Source organism: Trichosurus vulpecula, chromosome 6, assembly GCF_011100635.1.
Source record: "Trichosurus vulpecula isolate mTriVul1 chromosome 6, mTriVul1.pri, whole genome shotgun sequence".
In the NCBI taxonomy this organism is placed as follows: Eukaryota; Metazoa; Chordata; class Mammalia; order Diprotodontia; family Phalangeridae; genus Trichosurus; species Trichosurus vulpecula.
Window position 1 is genome coordinate 233266811 of NC_050578.1, and position 16727 is coordinate 233283537.

Genomic DNA, 16727 nt, shown 5'->3' on the forward strand with positions numbered 1-16727 from the left:
ACAAACCTCCAGACAGAAAGAAAAAGTCCTGGCTCTGTAATGAAAACAGTAAGGTCTGCTCTCTCCCTGGGGCCAGAGTTGAATCCCCTTGGAGATGGAAGGAGAATTGGTTGAAATGAGATTAGGCCTGAGTCTTGACATCAGTTTACTTCTTCATTTTCCAACTTCAGTTTTGGAGTGCACTGGGCCCTGTGATTTGTGTGTTCACTTTCTTTTCCCTTTAGTAAGGCTGTCAGCATCCAGAACTAACCTGTTTGCTCACTCTCCTTTCTGCCTGCCAAGGGACCCAAATGTAGAGCACAAAGTGGGACAAAGACCCAGAAGGAAGAATGACAAGAAAAATAGGGCAAGGACCAAAAAACACAATGTAGTCAAAACTCTCCTTTTTAAACATATCAAATCTGGCAGTCTAGAACAAAATTATTTCCCAGAATACAAATGAAATAAAGGAAGGTGAGTTTGGAATGCGAGCAAAGAAAATCAATAGTTGATCCCTTGTAGTGAAGGGGACTCTGGGTAGTGGTCTTCATAAGATGAATGTTAAAGATGGAAATAAGGGATAACTTATGGGAAAACACTCTTTTTCTACCTTCTAAGGCCCAGGGAGAGTCCTGTGAGAAAAACAGCTAAAGCAGGAGCTTTAAATCATGTGAGACCAATTTAGTATATATTATATTTTCTGTGGTTTCAGTTTTTATGACTCTGCATCTGGTCAAATAACACATGAAGGTGAAAGGCAAGATAACCATCAGGTAAGAGGTACTGGGAAATCTCAAAGGTCAAAGTTCTCTTCGGAGAAGGGTCATGGATCACAGAAGGTATTATGTGGGCAGCTATATGCTTTTGTCTCCTCTTGGAGAAGCATGGCCCTTCTCAGAAGAGGAGTCAGAAATCCTGTTCTACTACAGAAAAAGTAAAAAAGTTTCTGAGAAGTAGACAGGGAGCTGCCACCCCAAAGGTCAATATGTGGGTGGATCTGTGATCTCCTTGATATGGACACTCACATATTTCTTTATGCCTTCTCATTCTGGGCAGCTCTTGCTCATTGCCTTCCATAAAGTGAGGATCTCTCCAAGGTACTGGAGGTTTGCTCTAAGTCTTTTAAACCTATGGGATAATATAATATAATATAATATAATATAATATAATATAATATAATATAATATAATATAATATAATATAATATAATATAATCCTCTATTCCTGTCATCCCTCACTCTCAGCTGCATCCTTTGCACAGGTTCTATTACAAACACTTTTCTTGGATCATGGCTTGCACCCCATTTCTCGTGCTCAGGTCATCTTTGAGTAGCAGGCCTACCACCCACCTTTTCATTGCCCTTTGTTATTCCTGCAGTTTTGATTCTGTAGTCATTGCTTTAGACCAGTGGTGTCAAACTCAGATTGGAAGGGGAGGTGTGGCATTAAACTTTGAGCAAGCCGATCCCTGTGGGCTGCAAATTGACTTAGTTTTAAATGTAATGTTATCTATGTGGTTTTTTTTTTTTGTATTTGGATTTATTTTGTTAATCATTTCCCAGTTACATTTGTATCTGGTTCGGGTCACACTCGGGGATGTTGCCTGTTCCCGATGCCAGGAGAGTGTCGGATAGCTCTCCTTTGGACAGAACCAAAAGGGAGCGGGAATTTTAAGTGGCATTTGGCCTGGAGAAAGGTAGGGGTACTTCCAAACTCCCAGATGTCTCCAATCCTAAGGCCAGTATGCCGCCCTGATCGTGAAACCACTGGCTATGCTTTCTTTTTATCTTTACACCTTTATGGATGAGGTTCACCTTTCCCCCATTCCTCTTCCACCTCTTTCCTTGAATGCCAAACTCTCCAAACTCAAGTCTTCGGTAGGCTTAACTGAGAGAAAGTTGTTCGGAGATGAATGGAGTCAGGAGGTGGTGGTGATGGGAAGAGGCAGGAGGAGGACAGACTCAGTACCCAGTTGTTTCTTTCTCTTCCCTTGTGCTCTCCATCTCCCATCTCCACCCCCCACCACCACCCCGCCCCAGCCAGCTGCCAGGGCGAATCCTCTTTTAGAAAACCGGTGTTCTCCTGGGTGTTCTTTGAGGAGGGGCCCGGCTGGCTGGCTTGGCGGCTGTTCCAGGTTATTGCTTTCCCTATCATGAAGCCAGCCACGAGTGCTCCGGCAGCTCCTGGATTCTGGCAGGATGAGCTGTAACAACTTCCACAACCTCCAGAGCAGCTTAGCTGTGTGGCAGGGGCGAGCCTAGCACCTCGGGGCGCTTGTGCTTAGACTGGAGAGAGGCTCTCAACCGGCATCCGGGAGGCGGTGTGCATTTATTTATTTATTTTCTCCCCTTCTCGGACTCGTTGTTCTGAGTCCAGCAGGAGCGGCGGTGGCGGTGGCAGCAGCAACCCAGCAGAAGCAGCAACAGCAATAGCACGAGCCACCGCGCTTTGTCGCCCTCCTCCTCCTCTTCCTCCCACCCTTTTGCCCCTCCATCCTCCCTCCTCCTTCCTCCTCCACCTCCTCCTCGTTGTCCTCCTCCTCCTCCGCTGTTGGGCGAAGAAGGCGGATCCAAACCGCTCAGGAGGGGAGCGCAACCTGCCGGAGTCGCCAAGCCCCTAACGCCTTTCCGGAGCTCCGAGCAGAGCTGAGCCGCAGCGCCTGGGCTTCTGATCCTGAGCCGCGGGAGCCGCTGCCTGCTGGGCTGCCCAAAGGCTAGGGTGGGTGGGTGGGAGGGAGGGCAGGGGAGGGCGGGGCAGGGCGGCCCGGGCACCCTCCCCGGGCACGGCGCACCCTCTCCCGGCACGGCGCATGGACTGATCCCGGAGCGCAGCGCAGCACCGCACCGCACCGGCTGCTGCTGGCTGGTCGAGTCTTCTCTCTCTCGTGGTTGTGCCCCGGGCTCTGCGTGGTCTCCTCGTCCCCGGACCTTCGGAGTCTACCACTCCTCACCCTCCCGCCATCAACTTTGAAGGGTCCGTGCAGTGCGGGCCACAAGATTTCCGAGAGCTTTCTTTATTTCTGCTTTTTTTCTGTGCGTCCCTTCCCGCGGGGACCCACCGGGAGCCAGTGTCCATGGATGTAATCTTGGTCCTGTGGGTTTGTTTGAGCGCGGCCAGGTCAGGTAAGTGGAGTCCGGGGTAAGTGGGTATTACTGGAGGGGGGGCGTGGGGAGGGAAGACCGGAAGGGAGACCGAGCATCGGTGCAAAGAGCCCGGGGACCGGGGGTACTGGCATCCGAACTGCTCACCAGCATCTCAGCACTTCTTCCTAGGGGTAGGGGGCGGTGTAGATTGTGAGGCGCTAGCTTTTTCCTTGACCCACCAGTCTTGGGGTAAGAGAGTAGGGGGTCCCTAGACTACAGGGATGGGAGATGCAGCCCTAGAGACTGCGAGGTGTGGGCGCTAGGGAAGCAGGCGCTCTTTGGGAGTGCCCACTACGCTCATTCCCCCCAGTCGAGGTGGCGAGTCTAGCTCGCCGAACCAGTACCTTGCCTTCCCCGGCGGACGGTGCCTGGGCGTGCAGCAGAAGCCAAGCCCAGATGGCGGAACCCCTCCCCCCCCCGCCCTTCCCCAGTCCCTAAACTTGAGAGGCTCTTTGGACACCACCCTCCCAGCCAGTAGCAGGGCGGGCACAGCCGGGTGAGGGATCCAAGCAGCCTGGAGCCTAAAGGGAGCCCTGAACGTGAAGCCCAGACCTTGTACTTGGGGCTGACAGCAGCTGAGTGGAAAGGCTAGCGGGCTGGAGACAGCAAAGCATCCGGACCCCCCAGCAGAATCAAGCGCCCCCACCCGACCGCGTTGTGAGGACTTGGGCAGTGTCCCCACCTGCAAAGTGGCGAATTGAGCAAATGTCTCGGAGTATCCGAGCAATAGTGACTGTCCAGGTGAATCATTCAGGCCCCTACCTCCCTTCTCCTTAGAAAAGATGTCTTTCTAGTTCAGCATGATGGCTCTAACTCTCCATTTCACTTTGCTTTTTAAGTCCCAGGCTTATTGGCAAATCCTTGCATCTCCCTTTGCTCCTCGCCTCTCCTCCCTTCGCTGGACATCCTGGGGGCTGCTGACGGGTGAGGCAGAGCAAGGAAAAGAAGACCAGGTCCATTCTTTCTTTTCCATTTGACTAGTGGGGACGGTAGGTGGGAGAGAGAAACAAAGTCTCTGCCCATTCCAGGGGAGTTGGAAAGTGGCCCAGTGGCCCTGACCAGGAGACCCTTTCCAGTTCCTGCCACTCTGAGGCTCAGTTGCCTTCCCTGGGTGGTTTTGCAGGCAATGCTTCTCTCACACAACCCCACCTCAGCCCAAGCCGCCCCAGAACTTCAACTAGAAGCCTAACGAGGTTCCCTTTCTCTTGGAACCTCGGCGATTCCCATTCTCTTCTTTTGCCCAACCTGAGGATGTACAGATGTACTGAAAGAAGGGGGACTGGAAGGTTTCTAGACAGAAAAGTTCCCGTAGCTCTCCGCCATTATTATGACACCCTGTGGACTGAACCAGAGTTGGGTTTGGAGAGAGAAGGGAAGTCTTGTCCTCTCACCAGCCTCTGCTAACCTCTCCCCCCACTCCCACGCTATCTCTTCCTCCCTCCCTCTCCTCCAACCTCAACGCTAGGAACTGTCTGGGTCCAAAGATTCATTTTCTCCTTTGCCCAATTCAAGGAACACTTGGATACTCTTGTCTTGGCATGGATTCCGTAAAGGATGAGACATGAGGGACACTCTTTCCTACCCGCCAAAAGCAGCCCCACTAAACCTCCTTTGGGAGTCAGAGTTGCTTCCCCATTGCTCAGACTTACTTCCCCATTGCTCACTTTTATCTATCTGCCCATCTCACCCTGGTCCCAGGCTGAATGGAAAGGCAAAGCTCATTCTGGCTTTGCTTAGCTGTCTCTTGAGTCAATGCCCACCAGGAGGGGTTATTCTATGCAAAATCCAACACCAATACCGAGCCTAGAGCCTCGGTCAGACAGGCTAACTCTGGGCTAAGGGGCTATGCCCAAGAACCCTAGCTCTGGTTCTGCCATCACCCTTCCCCAGACTTCCAAGGGAGGGCTCAGTTTGAAATGAGTTAACTTCTTTGGATGCCAGCATTCCCAAGAACAGAACGTAGGAAATGCCAAGTGTCCAGCTTAACTACTATAGTCAGATTGAACCAGTTCCATAAATATTCATCTATATGTGCTTCCCTGTGGAAGAGAGCATGTTTTCCACTACTTGTTTAAGCAGGAGACCTTAAACCTTATCTTAAAAAGTAAAATATTATTTCCTCTCCTGAAAACCTCATTATTGTTTGGGAGGCAACCCCAGGTTCTTGAAGGCTGTGCCTGCTGTTTTAGGTGCTATTAAGTTAACTAGATTTTTTATTTTTATACACACATATGTGCATGTATGTATAGATAGATATAAATTTAATTTTTGAAGGCTAGCCTGACTAAACTTGAGAGAGTCATTATCATTGGGTTGGTCACTGTGGGATGAGTTTTTTTTTTTGTGTGTGTGTGAATATGTGTGTTTGACTTGATAAAACATTAGCTATCTGTTAAGGGTTGGATCAGCCTGGGTGAAGGGAATATACCCACATGAGCAAAAATCACAAGCCCATAAATTAAAGTACAGATACTTCAGGGAAGATGTTAGCCTGGATTCTATTTGTCAGTTTGTACGCTGGGGGCCAGTGGCTATATGTAGAGGCTGACACATGCTTAAGGGTGGTCAGTGGGAGAAGAAAGGCACCCTAGGGTGGAATAAGGTGAGCTTCAGTGGAAAGGGAAGAAATCCAGACAGGTTGGAACAGCTGTCCATGGACTTGGGGGAATGGAGAAACTGCCAGGCAGGAAGTGCCCTTGGATGAGGCTGCTGACAAGTGGGCAGGACTAGCAAGGGAGGAAACACTCTTAGTGCTGTGACACTCTTTGTAGCCCCTAAATTTTCTATGCTGAGTTGAAGTTCTAGGTGCCTTATCCTGGTTCTATATAGCAGCGATGTTTTGTAGTACCATTGGGAAAATGCTAGGTTTTATGTGTTATTTGTACATGGTCACATCTTGGTTTTCTAAGAAAGAATCAACAAGAGACCATGCAGAGAGTTGGGGACAGGGGAGGATTCGGACCAGATTCCTTCATGTGCAATTTGTTAGAATGTGAGAGGTAAGGTTGTTTTTTTAATTCTTCCAAAGAACCCATTATCCCCAGGTTACACATCAGTCCTCCCAATAGGCAGCAAGGCTTGCCTAGTGATTAGTTTATCTGAAACTGCACACTCACTTGGAAAGTTTATTTATCTGGTGTTAACAATTGTTTCTATGGGTTGTTAACAGTCAAAGATGAAACAAACATGCCATTGGCTTAGTGAACTACTTGAATATCGTCTCTTTTTAGTGGAAATGAATAGATCCTATCGAGCACACTTTAATTAAAGTGAGACTCAGAGCAGCCAGGCTAGCAGTAGTTACTTAACTTACATATGAGAGATCTAATGATAGATGCCACATAGAAATGCTGGGTGAATTGTTAATTCTGGTGACATTTATTCAAAGGATAATGTGGAATATGTGAGGTAGCCACATGTAGAGACTGAGCCTGAGTGTCAGGAAGACCTTGGTTCAAGTCCCACCTGTGACACACATTGGCTATGTGATGGCACATCATTTAACCTCTCAGGGCCCCCATTCAACCATTCAAGACTAGAGATGAAGAAAGAGTTGAAGATTTGTATTGCTAGAGGAAGTTTCTTTGCTGGTAGTTCCCTAAACTAATAAAATCACACATTGAAAAATAAAACAAAACACATGTGTCATATAGGTAAGAGATGCTGTTCTTTGGACTGGCAAGTGTTGTGAAAATAAAAAAGGAGATAATTTTGGCATATCCAGTAGAATAGAAGTAATCATGAAAATTTGTAGTGAGAATTGATGGGCAGTCTGATTTCTCCTCTGGTATTCTCATGGTCAAAGGAAGCCCACAGCCCATTGGGAAGACCACTGCAACTGTGGCAATATATTGGTGTGATGTGGACAAAAGCTGAACAGATGAAGATATGAATAGGGTACAATCTGTATCGCTGAAGGGAATATCCTCATTGAGGAGTTCATAGATTGACTGGGGCTTTGGAATATCAGAATAATAACTTTAGGAGGCTCTAATAACAACACCACCTTTTATTAGCAATTTTGCTCAGAGGCCTCAAACATAAACATGGAAATACGTGAGAATCACTGGACATTTACCCACGGGCTTTCCACCTTGTGGGGTTCTCCTCCAGAGACAATGGTGAAAAGAAGGAGTATGTCTGGAGATGAGGATAATTCTAAGTGACATTTATATAGCCTCTAAGTTTGTGTAGAAGAAAGAAAGGCAGCTTGGCTAAGTGGATAGAGGGTGATCATAGAATGAAGAAGTTCACATCCTTCACCTGCTACATATTTATTGTGTGATCAAGGCAGTTTCTCTTTTAGTGCTGAGGCAGTAAGGGGATTCTCTACTTTGATGAAATCACAGGTCTGGATCAAAAAAGGAAAAAAAAAGCTCTACAAAACACTTTAACATTGATTAGCAAATTGGTCCTCACAACAACATGGTGAGGTAGGTAAATAGGTTTCTATCCTCTATTCTATATAAGCATATATTCCATATGATAACAATAATCATTATTTATGTTGCATTGTAATGTTCACAAAACACTTTAAGCATATAATTTCATTTGATCCTCACAACAGTCCTGAGTTGTAGGTACTACAATTATTTCCATTTTACAGAAGAGGAAACTGAAGCTGAAAAAAGTGACTTACCCAGGATCATACAGCTTTATCTGAGATGGGATTTGAACTAAGGTTTTCTGGACTCTTCTAAGTTCAGCATGCTATCTACTACACCATCCTTCATTGCTGCTTACTATTCTTATGGCCATTTTATGGGTAGGGGTGACTGCCACTTTCTTGATATAGGCAACTGTTTATGAAGAAGCTTCCTCTGCCAATGGTGTTCATCAAGGTCACGTATTCTATGATTCAGAGCCTTAGCAGATGGCAAGGGGCTGTAAGAAGTTAAGCTACTTGCCAAGAGTCACACAACCAGTATGTATCAAAACCAGGGCTTAAAACCAGATTTTTCCTGACTCTGAGACTGACTCTCATCCTCATCTTCCAGATTAAAAAAACTGAGTCTCAGAAAGGTTTGGTGACTTGCCCAGGGTCACCTAGTTACTAAGATGGTCAAGCCCAGGTTGTTGGACTAAAGGAATACTTCATTTGTCTTCAATCCTTCTGAAGCTCTAGGGCAGAGGTGTCAAAGGCAGGCCAGCAGTATTCCCAAGTGTGACTCCACCAGATTAAAATGTAATTGGGACATATTTAGTAAAATAAATAAAAATACAATAAAACATAGATAACACCACATTTTAAGACTAAGTCAATTATGTGGCTTATGGGGACATTTATGTATGGATTAGTGGCCCCCATTTTTATTTGAATTTGATACCACTGCTGGTGGGGGGGGGCTGCCTGATAGGGAGGAGAAGAATCATGAAAAGGATGCCATTCACCTGTTATTAATTTATCATTAGATGAGAGAGTTGTGAGCTTCTGCTGTGAGCAGACATCTAAAGGAACACAGCCTGGGCAGAAGAGTTGCTGAGAAAGGAAGTTAATTTCCCCTTTAATAGCACAGTGGAGTTCAGTGGATTAAATAAATTTGCTGACAGAAAAGGTGTTCAAGTGGGAGATGAGGTAAAATAACCAGCCTACCTTTGTCTTGTGCCATTTGGGCCAAGATAAGTGTGACTACAGTGGCAGTAGATTAGATCTGAGGATGAATCAAATTAAGGTGGATTTGGTGGGACCCCTGACCCACATGGACCAAGTGAGCTCAATGGATGTTGGACCAGCCCAGCCCAGTGGGGTGGGGTGAGAGTTGGACCAGCAGCAGGTGTCAGAAGAAATTAAAGCAGAGCTTCCTGATGCTGGGGACTGGCCCTTGGGCCTCTGGGATATTTACACTCTTTTCTTCCAAGTTGTTTAGAAATTGCTTATTCTGAGTAATTCCAATTCCCCAGCTGGTGACATTTGTAGAGTAGTTATATACTAAGTGAGAAAACTTTTAAGAGTTTAATAGGCTTCCTGAAAAGGGCAGAGGTTCCAGACTTGGGATATGAGCAGCAACCATTTCTCTCCCCCACCTCCCCATCTTCTTTTATGAAGCCAGTTCTCTCAGACCATACTTAGGGCAGGGCGGGCACAGGCAAATGCTGCCTCATTAATAGGTTTCCTGATTCCCTGGGCAATATGTGAAATGAAATCCTTTGCACACTCCTTCTCTGAGCACAAGGCATTTTCATCTTGTAGGGGACCAATTTAAAGAGAAAAAAAGAAGAGGGAAAAATACTGTTCAGGAACATAATTGATTTCTTTTCCCCTCAATTCATTAGATCATAGATTTGGGGTTGGGAAAGACTTTAGAGGTCACCTAGTCTAATCTCTTTTTATGGATGAGGAAACGAAGGCCCTGGAAGGTGATAGATTTCTCCAAAGTCATATAATTAGTAAGTTTCACAGCCAGGATTGAAACTCAGGTCCCTTGAGGTTATCAGTGCAAGACTCTGCTATTATACTGTACTATTTTATGCTATATTTTCTTTTTAAAAATCTATTATTCTACATTTCTGTTACATATAGTTATATCATCATACTATATTTTCTTTCAAAAATTTTATCTTTATTGATATCTTTTGTTTTCACAATACATTCATTTCTGAATCCTCCCCACTTCCCTAGTGAGCCATCTTTTGTAGCAAATATTAGAAATAAAAGGGAAAGATGGTAATTTGGTGAAGCCAACTATGTTTGATAATATAAGCACTATTTTGTACCTATCGTCCTCCAGATCTACAATGAAGTCAGGGAGAGGCATTTTCTTAACCCTTTTTTGGGGGGAGGGTCAAGCTTGACCATTATAATCGGTATTTTTTTATCTTTTCAATTTACATTATTGTAGAGATTTCACATATCTTCTCCTGTTACCGGTTATTTTCCTCTGCCTCAGTTTATACAAATCTTCTCTGAATTGTTAATATTCATCGTTTTTTACAGCACAATAATAACCAGTTACGTTCACATCCCGTATACCCATTGTTTAGCCGTTTCCTAGTGGATAGACTGTGTGACCATGGGTAACTCACCTCTTAGGATTAAGTAATCACTCACCAGGCAATTCTCTAAGACAATAAATAACTCTACAATGGTGGAAGGAGTTTCCACACCCAGAGTTGTCTATGCCATTGAATCCACAGGTCAGGATTTTGTTCTCATTTTTTTGATACCTAAGTGCTCCTGTGACTATGTTAGCATATGGAAGAAAGGAAAGAAACAAGCATCTATTAAGCATCTACCATGTGTCAGCCACTGTGCTAAGCACTTTACAAATATTATCGAATTTCAACCTCACAGAAAACTCTGGAAGGCAGGTGTGCTATTATTATCTCCACTTTATACCTGAGGAAACTGAGGCAAAGAGAGGTTAAGTAACTTGTCCAGGCTCACCCAGCTAGTGTCTGAGGCTGGTCTTCCTGAATCTAGTCCCGGCATTCTATCCATTGTGCCACCTAGAAACCTTTCTTGTGTCCATTGTTTGAATCTTTGACCTCCTTGTTAGTATGTGTCTAGAAACACAGTACTTTTGAAAAAAACAATGCAGTTATTTTTGGATCAGAAATCCCCAGAGACAGAGGTAAAGATGGATATGGGGAAGAGTATCCATATCACACATTTGAAACAAAGACATGGTGAAAATTCTTCAGAGGGCATCTGGGCATTTTTTGAGGACCCCAGCCTTGGCAGAATAGAGTATGCACTTTTTATACATTGGTAATGGAAAGAGAAGAAGTAACAATGTCTTGAGTTTCTGGAAACTGTTTTAGATGCCAGAAACACAAGACAGTGCAGTTTTCTTGCTTTCAGAAAATCACTTCATCTGGGGTGGGGGACATCTATTGTTTCCAGCTAAGGTCACATTTCTCAAGGTTCTTCACAGAAAAAAAGATTGATTGAAAGATTCTTTGAGTTAATCTCTGGTTTTATTCCTTGAAGACATGCATAGGGAGTAGACAAATCAAATGCTAATATGAATTCTTTGCCTTAGAGTCTCATGAAAATAGAATCCTGGCATCTGACCTTGATTTTACTGCCCCTTGAGTTCATTAGACACAAGTTGACAGGACATGTCAGGTCACTCTGGGTAAGTTGGTGGGATCAGGTATCCTATGCCATTGGGGGCAGATTGGAACTGCTTCAAGGATCTAAGCTGGATGCATTCTTACAAGGCATAAGGAATACTCAGGTAGGAATATTTGGCCTTGGATCAACTTTGTGGGTCCACAGTTCCTTGCACGTAGTGGTCTTCTAATAAACACTTATTGACTCAAATTGTTTCTTCTGAGTGGAATTCTTCCTCACTTAAAGCAGCATCCTTGCTAATGGCTTAGGAAAGAACTTCATCCTGTTCTCTAGACTGTGGCCTTGACTGGGCACCTTGGTTTTCTCTGGAAGTGGCGATGTGGGCTGCATAGGGTCAGGTCTTCTGTGACTCATCCATACCCTGTGGCAGGGATAGAGGTAAAGAGGTCCTGACTTATGAACAGAATCTTGACTAATGAATTTGCTAATTATTCTTTTTTGCTGAAAACAGTGGATGTTCTCAACCATCTGTATTCTTTCCCTTCATGAATTGAAAAAAAAGATATTGTACTTTAGAGCAGAGGTCCAACTTATAAAGAAATGTTGACATTTCTTCCTTTATTCATCTATCTCTTGACTGTTTTGGGTCCTTTCTCAGATTATACTTATGACTCCAAAATTCAGTTAATTATCGAATTATCATACCATCTTCCAAATGGGTTAGGATGGATACCTTATTAATCCGACCAGATTTTTCATGCCCATTTTTTTGGGGGGTAGTCTAGACCTGTGAATTCAACAGTGGTAACAGACTCTAAGTGTGGACACTACCTCTACCAATGTAGAGTAACTTTCAGTCTTAGAGAATTGTCTTGAACACTAAAAGGTGAATGATAAAATGCTTTGCGTATGGGCACAGCTAGCACATATCTTAAGCAAGGCTTGAACTCAGATCTTCCATACTCCAAGGCTCACCGTTTATTTGCTGTGCCAGGTTTCTTCTTATCCAATTAATATTACATTAAAATATTGCAGAAAAGCTTTTGGAGAATTCCTGAGATCATTTTCTTTCCCTCCCTCAATTTCCTCACAGAATCCCTCTCCTTCACCCTGGCCATATTTTCACCCAAGACAAGGTTGAAGGAAGGGATTAGGGATCTGACTGTATGGAAAGGTTGGGAGGGGGGTACTCTCAGAGGTGTGCTGGAGCCAGTTCAGAGCAGCAGGAGAGAACTGATTGTTAAATTTTCAATGTGAACATTTATACCTCTTAAGTTGGCAATGGTTACAAATTGGGGCTTGATTTATGTTTTTATTTAAATTTTGTTTTTGCTTTTCTAGACTTAAGTAATAGAGAAAATGTTAATACAGCAGATTAAATTTAGTTGTGTGTCCTGCATACTCTGTCCCCCCTTCCCCATTGTTAAGCGCTTATAGGCAGCTGATGGGTGGACCATGTAAGCCTGCAGGGCATTAGAAGTAATTAACAGGTAGGTCAAGAGCCTAGAAGTAGGAGGAAAAGAGATATAGTTCCAGCTCAGTGTCCCATTCTTGGGGTGCAAGTAATCTCAATATCAAATCCAGAAAATGGGTATTAGATCTGAGATCAAACCCAAGACCTCAGGCAGGACAGTCAGTGCCTACTATGTTCTGGGCATACTATGTGCTAGGCATTGTGCAGAAGGTGACCTGAATCTGAAAGCAATAAGTCCAAAGTAAGAGGTCTTGATACAGAACAAGGTCAGGGACATAGCATGGGAATTCAGATGCAACAGCGATATTTGGGACGAAAGCATGCTAATTACACCCTCAGTCATCTGAAGGCCAGTCACCTGTGTACCCATAGAGTCCATAACTACTTCTTAACCTCCGTTATTCAACTGAAGTAAGTGCCCTGGGAAAAATAGCTACGTCTACTAAATGTCTTATGTGGGATAAATTTCTGCTATTCTCTCCCATGAATAAAGTGACTGACTCAGGGTTCTAAAACAATCAATAACAAATTTAATTGGCATCTAGATTTTTCAACATTTCTCCCTTTCTTAGAGGGAAACTTAAAATAAAGAAAGCCTATATGCATTCATGACAGAAGACTGAAGGCAATGATTTGCAAATAATTTAATGGTTTAGGATTTTCTTTCCTTTCCAGGGGTGGGGATTAACTCATTTGGGCTTGGAGAAAATCAGCCTGAAAGCTGCTGCAGCCCCTATATTTGGGGACTGAAATCCCTGCACCCCCCCAGGTCAGTAGAAGAAGAAGACAAGCAGAGAGAGGGAGGGAAGTGAATTAGAAACAGCTTGGTGGGGGCAGAGGAACAATTACTCAAATCCTTTTCCCTATTCCCAGACCAGCCAATGGCCAGCTGTGCCTTTAATTTAACCCTTTATTTGAGCATTGCAAAAAAGGGGGAGTTTATTCAGAGAAGACTTGGCTGGCAGCAATTATTTAGGGGAGGGGGAAAGAATGGAATTATTTGGTAGCAAGTGTTTTTATTTGCATGCTTTTCTCCAAATGTGCCGGATAGAGGAGGAAATATGTAAATAAATATGGTAATCATAGTAGGCCTCTTTAAGTGACCTTCATCCCCTGTCTCTACTGGACAAATTCAATGTGCGATTTACAAAGCGTCCATACTACCATTAGGCAAAAGTTGACAGCTGTAGCTGATTAACGCATCTCCAACAGCGCCATCAAAATTGCACTATTGAGATGCTGAGTGTAGACCCAGACTTAATGAATGATTTAGCATAGTCAACTGGATAGAATGTGCCTGGGACATTATTAGGGTTTCCTTTTCTTTTTCTTTTGATAATTGGGAATCACTTTGCAATCAGGAACAAGTTATTCCATCTTGCACCCTCCCTCCCCACCTCCTGATTCCAAGCAGGCATTCTTTGTTGCTTCTTCTCAGCCAGGAAATGGAAGACTTAGGCCTCCGAGAAGAGTGGAAGGTACCCAGGCCCTTGCCCTCAGTCCAAGTGGGTGGGGTGCGTCCTCAGGCTTCCATCTGGAAGTCATCCTGGTTGAAAGCTTATGAGGGAGATAGAAATTGTTTTCCTCCCAGAGAAACAGCTTGGGAGTAGAGTGCTAGACACAAAGTCTAGAAGCCAGTGGAAATCCTGCTTTTGACACTGTCTGCAGTGGGAAATTGATCAAGTCTCTCAACTTCCTTAGCTGGAAAATGGGGATAATAATATTTCTGGCACCTTCCTCTCAGGGTTGGGGTAAAGCTTAAATGAGATAATGTAGGTAAATCGCTTTGCCAACTTTAAAGCACTATAAAAATGTCAGTCATTGTTTTTATCCTGTTCCATTTTTGCTTCTTTCTCCAGGCAAAAGCCTCCTTTATCCCCTTTGTTACAGGCAGTTAGGTTTTGATTAATTGGGAGCACTCTGGGGACATCCCTGATGGTGGAGATAGCACAGGAGCTCTCTTGTCTTTCTCAGAATCTCTAGCAGGGGTGGGGAGGGGGGTGCTGATGTAAAAAGCTTGAGTAAAGAAGGTAGTAGCAATAAGGAGAAAAAGATTTTCTTTTTCCTTTTGGGAGTGTTATTGTAGTTAAGTCCTTGTCTCAGAAGGCATCTATATTCTATTCACACTTGACTGTAGTCTTCTATATTGCCAATATGATTTTGTATTTTAAGCTGAAATGTCTCTTTGTTTCTTTGCAGTGGTAGGCTTTGGAATGGACCCTGACCTTCAACTTGACATTATCACGGAGCTTGATCTTGTGAATACGACTGTTGGAGTTACTCAGGTGTCAGGACTACACAATACCAGCAAAGCATTTTTGTTTCAAGGTAAACACAGCTCTTCGTTTGCATGAGGGTAGATTTTTGATTAGAAGAAATTGATTCTCTGGGGACAATAAAATTTCCAGAAGTTACAGTTTTCTTCTCCAACCCTACTCCTGCCTTTCTACTAGGTGACTTAAATATTTATATTGTGTCCCTGAACACGATGACCTTCCATTTTGCCAACCTTTTCAATTTCTATGACCTCACTTTTCAGTCCACCTCAGCAAGCAATAAAGATAATTATTTGTGATATAGTGGAGAGAACTTTGGCAGTGGAGTCAGAAGGTTCAAATCCTAGGGCTGCTGTTTACCTGAGTGCTCATAGGCTGAACCTCATGCTTCCCCGTCTGTAAGATGAAGAGGACCAGAGCAGAAGGCCTCTTGAAGTTCCTTCCAATTCTGTTTTTATGATTCTATTGCCTTTATTCTGCTTGACTTTAGAAGTTATGGATAGAGTGAAAGAATGCCCTGGCTTGCAGGAAGATTTTAGTCTGTTATAAGCAAGAACTTCCAAATGATTAGGCACTTAGGAAACGTTGATTGATTAGAATTTTTCAAAAATAGAATGGGCTGCCTTGGTAGGTAGTGACTCCTCTGTTGCAGCATTATTCTAGCAGAGGCTGGAGGATGCTTCAAAGAGGTGATTTGCACTTTACATCAAAGTTGGACTAGATCATTCAGGTTATTTCCAGCTCTGAGATTCTATATTCTATATTATTTTGGCTTTTGTTACTTAAGTAGCTTAAGTGTGTCTGATAAAAATCTGACACCCCCAAGTGTGTAAGGAATTAAGAAAAATTTATGACATTGAGGCAAATTCTTCAGTCTATAAATGGTCAAAGAAATGCACAGACCACTTGTAAAAGAAGAAACAGAAATTAATAACCACCTGCAAAAATTGTTTAAATCTTCCAGTAAGGAGAGAAGTGCAGGTTAAAACAACTCTGAGATGTCATTTTATAGCTATTAAATTGGCAAAGGCGGTTAAAAACAATAAAATTCAATGTTGGCAGGGCCGCGGGAAAACGGGCTTGTTATACAGCTAGTGTAGCCATTGTAATCTTGGAAACCAATATGGTTGTGTGTAGTATATGTATAATATATGAAATACACTATTCATATAAGTGTACATTATACATGGAGCCTCTTAGAATTATTATATTCCTTCAAAGTGTAGTTCAGCAAGACCTTTCCTAATTCCTTGAATTGGTGGTGGTCTTTACTTCTGGAAATTGCTTCATATATACTTTGTATTACATTTTATTTTCCCCAGTAGCATTGAAGCTTCCTTTTCTTTTTTATCCCTCTCCTTTGTGTTCCTAGAACCTAACATAGTGCTTTGCACATAGTAAGTCTAAATAAATGTTTGATACATTGTTGAATTGAGTGTACATTAAGCATTTTGACTGTACGTTACCTTTAATTCTTCGATCCTACTAATAAGACTGTATCTTATTAATTTTGAGACTAGAGCTTCCCATTTGGTTCAGACTGGAAGTACAGGGTCCAGTTATGGGCATTAGCATAGAAGTTTTGATCTGTCCTATTTTTCTTCCCTGGGCTAGTGAGCAGGCTGGTGACCCTCAGCTCCTAGGGGTTCACTCTTTTGGTGCTGTTCTTAGTTCAGACACCCAATTGACTTTTACCCTTTTGCAACTCAGAACTCCTGAGCTCAAGCAATGCATCAGCCTCAAGCCTTACCCATAATAGGGATTACAGGTATGTACCACCACACCTGACTATCCTGTTAAAATGAAGAAAAGACCTATGTAACAAAAATATCAACAGC

The 16727-nt window shown here is 43.5% G+C and overlaps 1 protein-coding gene across 1 annotated transcript in view; it reads left to right on the plus strand.

Annotated features, from left to right (window-relative positions):
- Window positions 1–723: 723 nt before the first annotated feature.
- Window positions 724–16727, plus strand: part of NELL1 (neural EGFL like 1) — a 252769-nt gene continuing 236765 nt past the window's right edge. Inside the window, exons 1-4 of the mRNA XM_036765115.1 lie at window positions 724–752; window positions 2540–2691; window positions 2811–3101; window positions 14813–14941. Of these exons, the coding sequence (XP_036621010.1) occupies window positions 724–752; window positions 2540–2691; window positions 2811–3101; window positions 14813–14941 (601 nt within the window). The remainder of the gene's footprint in view (window positions 753–2539; window positions 2692–2810; window positions 3102–14812; window positions 14942–16727) is intronic.